The sequence below is a fragment of the Carassius carassius genome, chromosome 13 (genome assembly GCF_963082965.1).
Source record: "Carassius carassius chromosome 13, fCarCar2.1, whole genome shotgun sequence".
Classification (NCBI taxonomy): domain Eukaryota; kingdom Metazoa; phylum Chordata; class Actinopteri; order Cypriniformes; family Cyprinidae; genus Carassius; species Carassius carassius.
In genome coordinates, this window is record NC_081767.1 from 7678842 (window position 1) to 7694744 (window position 15903).

The 15903-nt window shown below is 37.4% G+C and overlaps 1 protein-coding gene across 1 annotated transcript in view; it reads right to left on the reverse strand.

Moving 5' to 3' along the window:
• Window positions 1-15903, reverse strand: part of LOC132155915 (ventricular zone-expressed PH domain-containing protein-like) — a 142910-nt gene that overhangs the window by 36092 nt on the left and 90915 nt on the right. The window contains exons 8-11 of the mRNA XM_059564687.1: window positions 14577-14801; window positions 13874-14214; window positions 9029-9168; window positions 8378-8512 (exon numbers count right to left, since the gene is read on the reverse strand). Of these exons, the coding sequence (XP_059420670.1) occupies window positions 8378-8512; window positions 9029-9168; window positions 13874-14214; window positions 14577-14801 (841 nt within the window). The remainder of the gene's footprint in view (window positions 1-8377; window positions 8513-9028; window positions 9169-13873; window positions 14215-14576; window positions 14802-15903) is intronic.

A 15903-nucleotide genomic window follows, 5' to 3' on the forward strand; every position in this document is an offset into this window, starting at 1 on the left:
CTGTACCGCAACTAAGCAGCAACATTAAGAAGGTAAATGTTTGTTTGTGTTACGGGTAGATCCAGTGTGTTAGGACTAAAAGCATTGAACACATGTAAAAGGAGTCTGATTGTGTTGCCCGGACGTAATGCATGACTGTGTTTTATTGTCAACTCTTAATATAAATGTATTTGATGAATATGCTGTGTGTAACAACTGTTATGTAGGATTGTGAAGACTGGCGCAAAGGGCTGTTTTTCCGCTGTGTCAGTTCGTATGTCTACATTGAGGTAAAAGAAAATAATGTTTTTATGAAATGTTTGCGATGCTACAGGACTATTTGTGCATTGTGTATATCAAGCACTAAATTTAATGATTTTGTGTTTGTAGACAGATTGCTCCTGCTGCTTTGCCTTGCCCAAATTAAGTTTTATAGATATCTTTTCTTTTCTTTTTTATTGTGGTTATTTTGCTGTAGCCTCCGTCTACATATCTGTCCGACTGATATGGTATTGGCTGTACTAGTGGTGTATAGTTTTACATTCTCGATCCACTCTGGTAGTGATAACTTTCTTGTAATTTTCTTTCTTTTTCTAGAGTACTAGAGTAGCTGCTCATAAGAGAGGTTCCTGGTTCCGTCCTCGCGCACTGCACCACGTATTGTAGTGGTAATCTGCACTTCACAATATTGATTGAATCATTGGCTTGTAGTGGTTGTGCCTGCCTGTGTGTGTGTGTGCACGTGATCGTGGGCTACAGTATCCAGAGCACGGGCGGTGAACGTCACTCGTATCCCGGACAGGTAACCTGCCTTGACAGTGAATCAGTATTTTCTAATTAAATTGTTAATCGTATTGTCTCTTGTAACAGCCAATACCAGGTCTAGTCTCTCGTTTTAATACTGTGCCTCCAGTATGACGATGTGACTCTTGTATTATACTATTGTACAATAAAGTTTTGTTACTATTTTTATTGAAAGCACGTCTCTGTTCAGTTCATCTTTGGTGTATTGCTACGAACCTGCTTGCCTTCGATTAGATAATTAGCAGTTAAGGTGCAAAGTATATCCTGGTGTGAGAGGCACCAGGTGGCGTAGTCAAGAACCTTTAAATCTAGATCTGGTCAAAGATATATCGGGTCACAAGGTCATCAGTCATTCCAGTTTTCTCAGACCTGAGGCTCAGAGAGATGAATGGAAAGAGTTTTCTTCATCTCCTTCAGCATGGCAGCACATTACTTAGATCAGCTGTTCTCAATTCCAGTCCTCGAACCCCTGCTCTGCACATGTTGTATGTTTCCCTTATAGATTCAGACGTTTGTTCTATTCGAACGCAAGTGCCCTGCAAAGTGGACATAACGGTATTCCGCCATAATTCCAGTTTCGAAGCGAACGTATAGGTTTCATTCAAAGTGCACTGAAGTGTGTGACATGAATTTAAATTGTATTTATTTACAGAGGTATATGATGTCACACTTGTCCGTGTGTGAAGAAGTTGCACAGCGCAAATCCATGACTGAATGCTCCGAAGTGAAGTAAACTTATTTGCAGGGGGTCGTGAGGACTGGAATTGAGAACCGCTGACTTAGATTAAGGTGGGGGACACAGTAAAGCTAACTTCCCCCAGACAATAGACCAACAACAAATGTTTTAGAGAAGAAATTGCTTCAAGAAACCTGTTTCAAATTATAGTAGAGTGGTCAAGAAGAAAACTAAAGCCCAAACAACTTCATGAACTACATGATACAAGTTGTTGGGGACCAAAGAGTAATCCAACACAAGGGGTGGACAAGAAATTTTCACCTTTCCTGTGAATGAATATTTATCTAAGTTTAGAGCAAAAGGAGATGAAACACCATCCATCCTACATCTTATGTTTAAATTCCTGTTCATGCTTGTCTGTAGATAGATGCAGGTCATTATCGAACCCCTGTGGACAGCCTCTCTGGCTAAGAACAGTCGAGTCATCTTACTAGTGCTTTGCCATCACTTATTTCACGCCAACTAAATCAGTGTAAGAATCGAGCAAGAAATTGAATGTGCATTTGATTATTTGTAACAGGGAAACCTTTTTAAATAGTACAAATGGTATCTGATGTATTTTTTTTACAGATGAGTCAAGTACATAGATCTAAATAAGGGCCATGTGTGTATGTGTACATGTTCTCACATGTGGAGTTCAGTAGTGGGTATTTGTGCTGGGGGTTATGTTCCTTATTAAAAGCCAGGCTCAAAAAATCTGAGCTGAAGAGCATTTGCCCAAATCAAGGTAGTGGTCTTGACCTGGTGGTTAACCTAAAATTAGGTTGCAGGTGTCAGGGTTTTTGTCACTTCAGTTGGTCTTATTCTTAGTTTAGTGACTAAGAGCTCATATAGCGTCTTGTCTTTGGTCACGTTCACACAGCAGCAGAATACGGTTGCCAGTCTTTTATTTGAGTCCTTAAAGGGGTCATATGATGCTATTTAAAAATGTCCTTTCTCTTTGGAGTGTTGCAAGCTCTTGATGCATAAAGAAGATCTGTAAAGTTCCAAAGACTAAAGTCTCAAATCCAAAGAGATATTCTCTATAAAAGTTAAGAGTTAACCACGCCTACCTAAACTGGCTCATTCTAACATGCACTGACATGTCTACGTCACGATGTGGGAAGATTACGTTGTCCAAATGTTCACGAAAAGAAGGCATAACTTTTATTCTCGCTGTTAGCCCTGGTGCCATGTCGTGGAGATGCTGTGTTTTTCGTTGCGAAAGCGGAACTACTTTGTTTGGCCTTCCAAAAGAGGACACAACTATAAATCATTGTTTAAGTTGTATCTACAACACTGTTCCAGAACAGTTCAAACTAAATATTCAGATGTGTGCAGCACTATTTTTTTTTAGACTGGCCATAAATCAAAGTCTGTTACATAAAAATGTAGACTGGTCTAATTTGAATGGAAAAAAGACAACCCATTAGCCCTTGGTAACTGCTTGTTGTTCAGACTAGTTCTTAAGTCATTGGGCCCTATCATACACCTGGCACAATTCGACGCCAGGCGCGGCATAAGTGTTATTTGCAAGTTTCAGCCCAAAGCAGTTGTCATTTTTCATGTCCAGTGCCATGTTGGTTAAATAGAAAATGCGCTTGTGTCCACCTGTTTGCCCATGGGTGTGCTAGTCTGAAAACGAGTTGTGTTCAGGCACATTCTTGGCATGTTGCTATATTGAGGCAACTAATAAAAACTTGGTCTAAAACCAATGGCGCAGTATTTATTTATTTAATTTAAAAGATGCTTCAGTAATTTGCACCTATAGAGACCCACATTTAGGCCACGCCTACACCTGGGGGAAAACAATACACTCCTTGTCATTTCTGAATCATAACAAAAAACAGAACCATGTCTAAAAGCTGCTATGTGACAAGATGTAAAGTAAACCAGCTAAAAAACCCAGAAGTACGTTTTTATATACTGTTGACAACCTCACAAATCTGAAGCTGGTTCGCTGATGGTTTAAAGTTTTAAGGAAAAAACAATAATCACATACATTTTTTAAAGTGTAGCTTTATGCTAATTGTATCTCTAATTTTATTTTAATATGTCTTATTGTAAGCATTATAGATAGTTTGTGTTGATTTATCTATTGAATTTTTATAATTTAATATTGTGTCTTGTGTATTTATTGCATATACAAAACACATAAGAAAAATACATTGTTGGTCGGTGCCACATAATGTGCAGGTGTGAATTAGCAGAAGGCAATCAATCGTAACCCTAAAGCCCTTTCGCATCACTGTTGTGTTGCCTGGTTTTGTCCTTTCCTGCCCCATTGCAGATCCAGTGTTTTTGTTCTTATTTTTTACTTTATTAATAAATACACCCTGCACTTCAATCATTAAAACACTCCTTGAGTCCAAACCCGCCCATTACAGCAGGTCTGTTCGGGTAAGGGTTAGGATAACGGTTAAAAGTTCAATAATACATTTTGAGGACTGTGTTACCTTCGAACAATAAACACGTCTGGTTAAACACTTGTCTAAGGCAAAATCTCAGCCTTGGCTGTTTGTCACAGTTGGAAAAATGCTTATAACAGAGACGTTTACAGCAGGAACAGACATCTGTATCAATATAAATATATATTAGATTGTGGACAGGCCATGAGCTGGTGACGTATTTGCACATGTAGACTTTCAAAGATACTCTCAAGATTCCACAATCAGTAGAACACTTGACAAATTGAGTGTAAATGGTAGTTAAAGCTGATGTGTGTTATTGCTTGGATGGTAAAATACTTTTGCCTATATCTCAGTTTAATGTGCAGTGACAACTTTAAGTAGCCATTTCTTAGGTTGATTTCCCACAAGAGTGTAAACACTGTCTCTGCAATGTAATAAAAAAATCTCTATTTATATGAGCAGCTTAGTATGTTGCTTACATAAATGACATCGTACAGCAACATCATTCAGATGGCCAGCTGGAAAGTGTGTGGTTCACTTATAACATACTTTGTGAACTCAAAGCATTCTTCACAAATTAAAGTATTTTTAATTAAACTTAAGAGATTTATGTCCTTACACTGAAAGACCATTACAACAAAACATTGACACTTCAAAAAGTTAATAAAGAATGAATGCACAAACCTACTTGCTTCACATGCAAGAATCAGTGAGGTTTGCTCTAGTGTCTCAGTGGTTGGGCTCCCATTGAAAATATTTGATGTGCTCCATGTTTATGTGTATTGATAAATGTGCATTTTATGTGTTCATTTGCATTTTTCTGTCTTAGAAACTCTGAGAGTTTAGCATGGTAATATACATGACAATGTCAATGTGTTTGGTCTTGACGGAATACATCTGCGAAGATGATGCTGCTGCAGCAGAGCAAATACCGAGATTTACATCCACAGACATGTTGCTGTGACCATGTAAGAAATACTGCTGCACATATAACATATATGAAATAACCTCTATATATAACATACATGAAATTACCCCATAGCAGATCTATACAGGTGGGACTGGGGAAGTGGAGGGTTTCTGAAGTTACCTTGAAGCTAAAGTATTTGAGGGTTTAGCAAGCTCACTGGCTGCTGATATGAAAAGACACCAATCGGCTATGATAGTAACCATATAGTTTCATTACAGAACTTTGTATATATGAGAATACAATCCTAAACCATTTAAAGTGAAAGTATGTCTTCAAATAGCTTAATTAAACTGCTCAATTAGTATGTATTTCTTTTACAATGTTTTATGAACTTTTTAGCATCACAGTTGTGGTGGAATGGACTTTCAATGAAGGAACTGAAATCTTTGTTGAGTCATTCATAAAACAAGAATGGATCATAAAATTGGTTTAATGACATGCCTTTGACTAATACAGAAATTGAACTGTTAAGAAGTCACAAAATTATTTACGAACACTTTCACAAACTCAATCTGTAAACTGACTCAAGATGACTTGAGTGACACAAAGGAAATGATGAGTCAGTCCAGTGAATCACAGAGAAATATAACGCTTTGAGGGTGGTTGGATAATTAACAGAGAGGTCCCCGACAGCGTTTAACAGGCCTTGAAGTTCATTTTCACTATTTTCACTATTCTAATTCAAAATGTTGGGCAATCTGGGCCAGCAAACTGCCAGTGTTGAGAAACAGAGCTGAACAATGAGATTACGCTAAAAGAAACACGTCAACACCAACCTTGACTCTCAAAACCCCATTGAACATGTGCACCGAAAACACTAAGCCCCAGATGTGCAAAAGCGTCAGGGGAGGACAGCCAAAACCATGGGCCCTACTACATACTAGCAAACATGTCATCATTATCCTGTGGAGACTGGAAAAGTAATAGAGGTCCTTCTGTTTGTAATGGATACTATTGCAACACTCTTCCCAGTGTCCTTTTATAAAGCCTCGGTCTGCCTAACACACAACACATGCACATGTACACACACAAGGATGGTAAAGTCAGTAAAACACAGTGATGTGAGGCAAAGGCGCTTTTCTATATTAATAGGTGCAAAGGCAAATTGCTGGTGAGTTTATCTCTCTCTCTCTCAACCCTGCGTGGCATATGACCCGGTGCCTTCTAGCATTTAATCTAATTTCCACTGTCCACTTTGATCCACTAAAACAGGTTTAAACATGATTTTTTTGGCACCAGTCCTCCCACCTTCTATTAAAGCTTACGTTACACTAGCTGACTTGAATTTTTTACCTTAAAGAATGGAAACAAACTGATAAGGGAAGTCGTGGTCTAATGGTTAGAGAGTCGGACTCACAATCGAAAGGTTGTGAGTTCGAGTCTTGGGCCGGCAGGAATTGTAGGTGGGGGAAGTGCATGTACAGTTCTCTCTCCACCTTCAATACACGACTTAGGTGCCCCTGAGCAAGGCATCGAACCCACAACTGCTCCCCGGGCGCCGCAGCATAAATGGCTGCCCACTGCTCCAGGTGTGTGTGCACTTTGGATGGGTTAAAAGCAGAGCACGAATTCTGAGTATGGGTCACCATACTTGGCTGTATGTCACGTCACTTTCACTTTTCATGAAACAAATGATTCTGTTGTGTATTTGGGGAACTGTACAGTTAGCACTCAAACATGATCATATTACTTCCTGGTTCTTGGCCCATTTCGAGTTGGACATGATCGAACACTGGACCGAGTGAGTAGTCCAGGCATTTTTACAGAATTTACAAATTATTCATTCATTAAAATGAAGAATGTAAACCTATGGTCTGTCTACAATACATGCCAGAAATTTGTCTTCGTTCCCTGAGCATATTTTTTTTTTAAAAGCTCGGCAAGCTTCACGGACTTTAATGTATATATTGTATATGAATGGGATGGGTTTTCTTTTTATTATCTTGTACAGTTTTGTAAAAATGATCAAATCAATTCAAATTCCAACCTTGTTCGAACACTGTGGAATACAATGCACAATGTTAAAGTACAATGCTATAGTAAAAACCTGCTAATTTGATTAACAGTAAGATCCCTTACTGTATACAGAGCTAACTGACTAAAATACACAGATTATCAAAGTGAAAAAGAACAAGCCATCTTATAATGAACAGTGAAAAAACGTAAATTGACATTCCCAGATTCCCTATGTGACTTCACATTTGATGGTTTTCGATAATCATGTTTCTTATTTTTTAGTACTTTGTAATATTAACACTGTATGAGTTATTAAAATATTTGTGCTCAATCCATAAAGCTAAAAATGTTGCTATGATATATTTTTAATACTATATTTGTAAATCAACTGTTAATTTGATTTTTTTTTTAAATAATGTACAGTAGTAGTCTGTCATACATATTGAGATGCATCAAAACTGACTGTTACATTATAGCCAGTTTGTGATTTTCTTTAAATCTTCTTTTATTTTTAACTTGTATAAACCAGGGGCTAGTTTCACATTTTACTCTAGTGCATATTTGTCAGGGTAGATTATTTTTCCCCTAAAGTCAAACTCTGTATAGACTCAAACCTTAAAATCATAACCCAAAAAAAAAAAAAAACACACTTCTACCGTTACTAGCCAAGAAAAAAAGACACCTTTTGCAAAGCCCCAATACACATTTGTCTCACTACATGGGGTCACATATGTCTACAGTGTGTCCATCCAGTTTTTTATATGAACTTTTCAATGTTGGCAAAAGCTCTCTTTAAATGTATGCCAGAGAGCAAATCAAAGGAAATGTCAGGGGTTAGGGCATCATTTGGGGGATGTTTACGAGTGCATTCAAGATGGGTTTGCTAGTGTCCTGTCTCGTATTCTTTGCATGTGCAGATGTGCACAACATAAACAGATTCCATATGTGTTAAGTACGCGCAAAGTTCTTCACTGGACGATAAATGACCTCAGATTTAGAAATGGCAGGAAGAAAAGGAAGACAGCATAAAGACACCAGCTGTACTATGTAATTATTCAAAAAATGACATTTACAATGTTTGATAAGATCATCCAAGCACTTGGATTCACATGGCACCATAAAGAGGAAATGACCTAACGTAAACATCCCCATCTCAGCAGCTATCATGACCTCTGACCATCACAGTTTCCATGACATGGCTGTTTTCCACTATGGACGTGGCTGTAACGTAGGGCATATGTTGGGTTCTGCGATGTTAAATATCGACACTGTTAAAAATAGTTTCCAAAATAGTTCTTTTTGCAGTAATGCCATAGAAGAACTATTTTTTTGGCTTCTTCGAAAAACCTTTCAGAAAACAGTTCTTAAAAGGACAGATTTTTTCTTAGTGTGAAGAACATTTTATTTAATGTACCTTTTGTGCAGTGCAAAGGTTCCATCAATATTAAAGGTTATTTATGGAACTGTAAATGCCAATAAAAACCTTTATTTTTAAGTGTGTACTTTATTTTAGGTCACAAAAGAAACGGTTGAGGACTTTACCTTCTTGTGAGGAACAGTTGCCTGGGTCATGGCCAGTTCAAAGCTGTGAGCTCCCGTCAGCTGTGTTTTCTCCCAAAGTTTCCTCAGCTGCTTAACACACTCATCCTGACAGCACAACGCCTCGCTCACTTTACTCTGCACACAGACATAATACACTGCTAGCTTGCCAAGATACTTGCTACTCATAATTATTAGTGTTTGCTAAGGCAAGCATCACACTGACTGCTGCTCATGGTAAGATAAGATTAACCACAAAGCCAAAGTAATACAATAAAGAACAAAGGAACACATTATAATTCAAGTGAGAGAGCTTTTAGTATGCATTTACACTCAGAGACTTAATGCACAGATCTATTTACTGAAGTCCCGTCCGTTGTTATGCCGTCTATTTCAATCATCACAATTTCTGATTCATTCACAATTTGAATACAGCTGTCATTCCCCAAACTCTGCAATGTGAACATAGCAGCATGGAAAATAAAGCCTTTATTGATTTAAAGCTTTGAAATGGTTCTTTTCTCTCATTATTAACCACTAGATTTGAATATATAAACAAAATTCAGACGAATTAAATACCTGTCCTTACTAGTTGGCTGTCACGATATTTTATTATAATGTATATTTAATTTATTAAATATGTCCGATTGTTACCTGCAGTGCCAGTAGCATGATTTGGATCCAGAGGTGTGGCTGGTGGCTACACAGAGAGAAACAGGACTTCCCGTAGAGGCAGTAGTGTCCTTTCAGTGGACAGGAGAAGGACAACTTAGCTACACAGCCACGATGTGAGTCTGGAGCACAAACACACATAAACACAGCAGCATGAATAGCTTATAAGTTCCTTTGCCAGAAATGGAACCTATTTCCCAAAAACACAAAATATCCTAAAATAAACTCCCAGCAGCTAGACTGTAGAGTATTTATCAGGGCATTTCTGTCAGGCACAGTATCGTCAAAATTATAGATACTTAGCATACAGTTTGGTTTGGTGGTATGGTTCTGTTCTGGGCAAAAAACTCCCTGCCCATTCATACAGCCTGTCATTAATGAGCAGGGAGAGTAGCAATAATACCCCGCCCAGGGTAAACAGAACAGATACCATTAATGTACTTAATGATATTTAAGTGTGACATTATTCAAGATAAAGGAGTCTGATTCAACAAGGAATATCAGAAAGCCAAGTCCTGACTATGGCGAAAGGTGGCGTTGGGGATGGAGGAGGGTAATTTGCTCCCGAGAAAGCAAGAAAGCTGCTGAATAATACTGAAAATAGAGCGTATATAGGAATAGGTGTCGTATTCCTATAGGTAGATGTGATCAGCTGAGAGTCAGCCAATGTATGCTTGACTCACATGACCTGCCAGAACTAATGCTTACACGCTTCATTTTTAGACCTGTAGATCATTTGCTTTGTTCTGAAACAATGCTACATTTAGTCGATCTCGGGCTGATTGCCATGTTCATGAATGCCACAATGAACCAAACTAAGGGAAAAAATGCAGTAGGTCCCTAAACAGACAGTCCAAACAAGCCTGATGTCAAAACATCCTTAGTAAATTATGATTAATTATTTTGTCTCATTTGCTATCATTATATTGTTCAACATATATACTAGCATTCCCATCGGTATTGTGAAGCCTATATCGGTAAACTGCTACTCATAACTGTGTCGTTTTGTTCTGTCTATTGATTATACAAATGACTTAAAATCAACCTCTCTATAAACATAATTAATCATCCATTCACTTTGGCCTTCACTGACACTATATGAGTGAGGGAGAAGAAGAGTGAAGAGTTATGTATTTGGGTTTGTATATGCGACCCTGCCAGTGTAGCATCAGCCTGAATGTCCCTCGACTCTCCATATGTGTTTATGAAACTTCACTTGGAGCATAATTATGCTTTAGTTTCATACCATTTTTTATTTTAACTTTACTCAATGACATGTGGATTATGCATCAACTGTTTAATGTAATCAGCGTAAAAAGAAAAAAAAGAGAAGAAGAGAGAAACAACAGTTGGGCTTCTTGGAATAACTAAATCCTGATGGGCTGCAGATAAATGAGTGTATTCTTGTAAAAGAAAATAAGTTCATGGACCAGGAAAGATAGAAAAGACCAGCTTCTTCAAGTCAGAGTAGAATGTGGACAAGCGAATGATACTTCTCGAATTGTGTTGATGTTAGTTTCATCTTAATGACTCAAATCTTTTGACTTTGTTCATTAAAAAGGTTCAGTCAGATTAGTTTATCGACATCCCAGCAGGTGGCAACCAGTGAATGTATTCTTATGAGCAAGTCATTGAATTACTTAATCAACAGTTTTGTTCAAGTCTTTTTTTTTTATTTTATTTACATGTCTACAGATCAAAGGAGAGACTCTAAAATGAGTGTTTATAAACATTATAAACTTTTTCTCCACAATAAAGCAGTGACAATAAAGTCGATGCAATTTGTCCTTTTTGTTGGACAAAAAACTCAAAACACTTTCTGAAGTAGTGAAGAGGCATATTTGTTCAGTGGTTCCAGCCAATGAAATGCTTTTTCACATTTTGTACACTAGTTGTACACTTCAAAAGGGACAGACTAAATGCTAAAAATATATAATAAAGGACTAGCACAGAAGACAAGAGATCTGCTCTCATAATTGGACACTGTTCAACAAATCTTTCCCGAAATCCTTTCTGACAGCTTCACCACTGACTATGACATTAGCTGATCCTCCATGATGTGGTGAGTATGACTGCACTGATTCCCTCACACCGACACAAACATAAACGCACTCACATTTATTCTGCCAGTTCACCAGGTTGCAGACTGATCGATTACCTTACAGTTTATCAGTGGGAGAGCTGTTGAATAATGTGAAGAGGCCCAGGCCAGTGCAGGAGATATGACTTAAATAGCTTTGCATCTGGATACCAGAGCCAAGCTGCCCCTCAATCTGTCTGTCACCCACAGCTGAACTCTAGCGTATCACACATTGCACTGATAAATGATAATGAGTGGTGTTTGCAAAGGCAGGTATCACTCTAACTATCGTTCATGCTAACAGATTTGAACAAAAGCTTTATGAATTTAACTTAAACATGTAACTCATCCTGCACTGCACTATTGACATGAATGATATATCATGCGACTTTTTGATAAGAGGTGTGCTTTCATGCTTTCCTTTGTTTGATTCCCTGCCACTCTTTAGTACATGGTTATCATTAGTTAGTTTGGTTCAGATGTGCACTCCTCATTATCTCAAATATATATTCAGAAACAATGGCCCTCTTGTTGTGATATTAGTCAACTATTCTGGAGTTTTTCTGGAGCAAGCAACACTTTCCTACAATGTGACTGGTAATATTATAACTATAATCATGTTTTACCTGGTAATTCAAACAATGCAATATCTCCCATCAAGCAATTTAATGAAAAACAACAAGTTAAATTTTGTAAATCTAAATATAATATAGAAAAAATTCCAAAATTCCACACTTTTCCAGACTCAAATTTCCAAAATTCTCAGTAGATTTTCAGACCATTTTTAACATAAATGGTTCACAGGAACATTAATTACAGCTTCATATTTGGTATATACAGTGTTGGGGAAAGTTACTTTTAAAAGTAATGCCTTACACTATTGCGTTACTCCCTAAAAAAGTAACTAAATACGTTACTTAGTTACTTTTTATGGAAAGTAATGTGTTACATTACTTTTGCGTTACTTTCACGTTACTTTTTAAATATGAGCAGGGCTTGATTGTTTTTAATATAATAAGTTCTATTTATAGCAAATGTAAAAGCCCTTTCACACCAAAAAGTGTAATGAATAAACCTCAGGCTGAAGGAAAAGTAAATTCACGTCTGTACGGTAGAACACAGGAGAAGAAGGTTCAACACTCTTCAGCAATAAAAAAAAAACAATGAAGCACAATTGTTAGTTTATCTAAAGTCATTTTTTAATTATTAGTATGGTTGAACTGGATCATTAAAGGTCAGCAGCAAAGACACTGTTAATAAAATGGTAATAGATACATTTGTGTTATTTAATATATTTAGTTATAGCAGGTTTGCGTCATATTCTGAGTTTGCATTTCACTGTTTTGATTAATTTTGATGAATACTAAATCTGTTTTGTTTTTTGTTTTTTTGTGAGTGGGATGAATTAATGCACATTCACATTTAGCCTAGAACTACAGTAACATCATGTTCACACAGCGCACACAACGCCTCCATACTTCCGATTTCTCCCAATATGGGAACAGGAGGCTTGTCAGTCAAAAAATGGGAATACAAAGTAACTGGCGTTACTTTTTTGAAAAAGTAACTCAGATATTTTCTTGTAAATTAAAAAGTAATGCGTTACTTTACTAGTTACTTGAAAAAAGTAATCTGATTACGTAACTCGCGTTACTTGTAATCCATTACCCCCAACACTGGGTATATAGTACAGTCATCAGTAAATACTTTTATTTTCTCAAGGGTTTATCCATTGATTTCCTCAAAGTGACAACATACAGAGACACTTAAAAGGAAAAACTGATTTTTGCATTCAGACCAGAAACTAACAGAGCATCTTCTGTTGCAATGGAGAAACAATGACACAAAATGAGCTGATGGCACAATACGGCTGTGTGCACTGTCCTATTTGACAAGTTCAAGGGTCCATAAAGAAGACTGGTACTGTAAAAGAAAGTGTTAAAAATGTGTCATTCTTTAAGGCATTAAGTCATTTTTCAAGGCCTTATGTCTGCTTTAATGCATACTCTGTGGTGGCCAAAAAACGCACCGCGAAATAGGCTGATGGTGCAATAGGTGGCTCAGTGAGCATCATCCTATATACTAAGTTTAATGGTTTCTCGTACGCACATGAAAGCCTGTGTTTTTCTTAATTTTGCAGAGGCTCTGTAATACGGTGCTAAGAATGCTGTGAGAAGAAACCAAAAGTGTCCATAACATGCACTTTTACATTTTTAAAAGTGTTTGACAATCACTAAAGAATCAATAAACAGCTGACATGAAAACACACTTCTTGTATGATAAATTTATTTTCATGAAAAAAATATTTTATAGAAAACTAAATGGGGCAAAAGTCTGGAAATGCTAATATTTTTCCATATTCTGCTTTCTTTTTTTAATTTCCAGACCTGGAAATTACTCAAATTAAATTCCATACTCTCCCAAACTGCAAAGAAACTCTGTAGATAACTTGGCATGGCATCCCAATATGTAATTGGTGTTACATTTCTAACATATTTCAAAATAAGCCAGGAAAATGTTCTCCTCATGTGGCTAAAACAACAACAAAAAACTGAACTAGAAGCTGACCTGAAATTCAGTCTTGTATAAACACATTCATGTTCAAATTCATTCCCATGTCTAAAGTAATTTCTGGATGAGAGTGTGGTAAAACTTGCAGATGTGAGTTCTCCTCCAGCGCTCCTCAAAAATGCAAGGTAATTTTTAACGTGTTGCTGTGTGAATTGCTCTTAGATTTGACAGGTTACCTTCAATGACACAGTGCTCAGGTATGGGGATTTGTTTGATCATTTCCACACAGAAGTTTTTGATTTCTTCCATGTTGTCTCTTAGATGGATCCAGAGTCTATCTCCCTCCTGGGGGTCTCCAACCAGCACCTTTTGCCCCTCAATGTTTGGAGATGTGTCAGGTTGAGTCTCTGTGAGTTTGTGGCTCTCCTGCAGGGTCTTGAGGGCAGGACGGGTCTCTGGGCTGGGACTGGCCTCACAGACACAGAGTTCTGCGCTCAGATCCACCCCTTCTCCCTCTGGACTGCTGTCAGAGTTAATGGATCGTGTGCGTACAGCGTGAAGAGCCAGACTCTTTGACCTGAACATGAGAGAACAGCACGCAAAAAATAAATAAATCTCAGAGTCATTTCATTTATTTTAGGTAACTGTGAGTTATTAAAAAGTGGCATACTCTACTAGAAAATGTAGAATGTATTTTTGCAGTGTTGTATTTAGCTAAATTAAATTTAAAACTTGAAGAAATGCATAACTAAAATTAATACCATACGTGCATACAGAGCAAATTAATGGCAAGTCATTCAAATTCCATACATTCTACTATTGCTTTCCATGTGCAAACATAAAAACGTTTTGCTTTTGGACATCAGAGATAGTCATTTATCTATCGTAAGCTCCATTTCAGCAATTTTGAACTTTTAATATATTTCTAACACAGCCTACCTGTTGAACCTCATCTCTCTGCGCTCGTCTTGTGCTGCCTGACACAGACTGTGGCGTCTCTGAGGACCAGGGGAAGCACCCTCTCCCTCAAACTCCTCCACCTCATCGCCCATCTTCTGCTCGAAAGCCTGGATCTTCACCTGCAGACGCTGGTTCTCAGCAAACATGTCAGAACTAGACTCGGCCTCACATGGCCTGGACAAATCCTGCACCTTCTCCTCCTCTCTGATTAACAAAGATAAAAGCCAAGGGCAAAATGGAAATACAACTGCACTGCTTAGTGTATACCGAACAGTATGTAGTATACTTTTTAAAAACAGTATTTGAAATAGTATTAAAGGTAACACTTCACTTACATCTAACATGTACTGTACTTACAATAGTAATAACAGTTATACATAATTACACAATTACGCATAATTACAAGCAACTAACCCTAATGGTGCATTCAGACAGGGCATCGGCGTTAATGCTTCTCATTTACTTTGAACGGGTGACGTCAAGCGTGGCTGAATTGAATTGTGTGTCCATTGCAATTGCCGTTGCTTGTGGCAGAAATTAAAAAAATTGTCAACTTTTCAAGTGCCAACAGAGGTGTCAGCCAATCAGATCGTCTTCATGCAAATACCTTAGCACAGACAGTAGACAATCATGTTCATGCAACACTGGAAAAGCGATGTGATCACTTTGAGCTTCAGACCTGCCCCCGATGCCCCAGTGAATGCACCATAACACTACACAGTGAAACATTATAATTTTTAACTATGAAAATGCTACAGTAAACACCTGTTAATTGGTTAACGGTAAGTTAACTTACTATATATAGTGAAAATTTGTAAAATCTAACAGGACATTTTAATGTAATTTACAGTGAAAAATTAAAAGGGAAGTTGTGGCCTAATGGTTAGAGATTCGGACTCATAATCCAAAAATTTCATCAACGAAAAATGCTTGTTGACTTGCTTTTTTCCCATGACTAAGACGAGTCGATGACCAGACAACAATAATATCAATAAATGATAACTGTGACTATATCAACATGCAAAATCATTGACAAAAAAGACGAGACTAAAATCTTTTTATATTTTTTTCAAAACTATATCAAAATTTATTTAAATTCTCGTCAAAAAAAAGGAAACAAAATATTATTGTGGACTGATGTACACGCCTCTACTACATGAGCTTACATGTGTGCGGTTGCCAGATATGAAGCAACTTTGTTGGTTGCAATACAATTTCCCATTGCCAACCAACTAAGTTGCAAACAGGTTAGCAACTATGCTTTTGGGAAACGCACCCCAGAGGTTCTCCGTTGAAAGGATACATT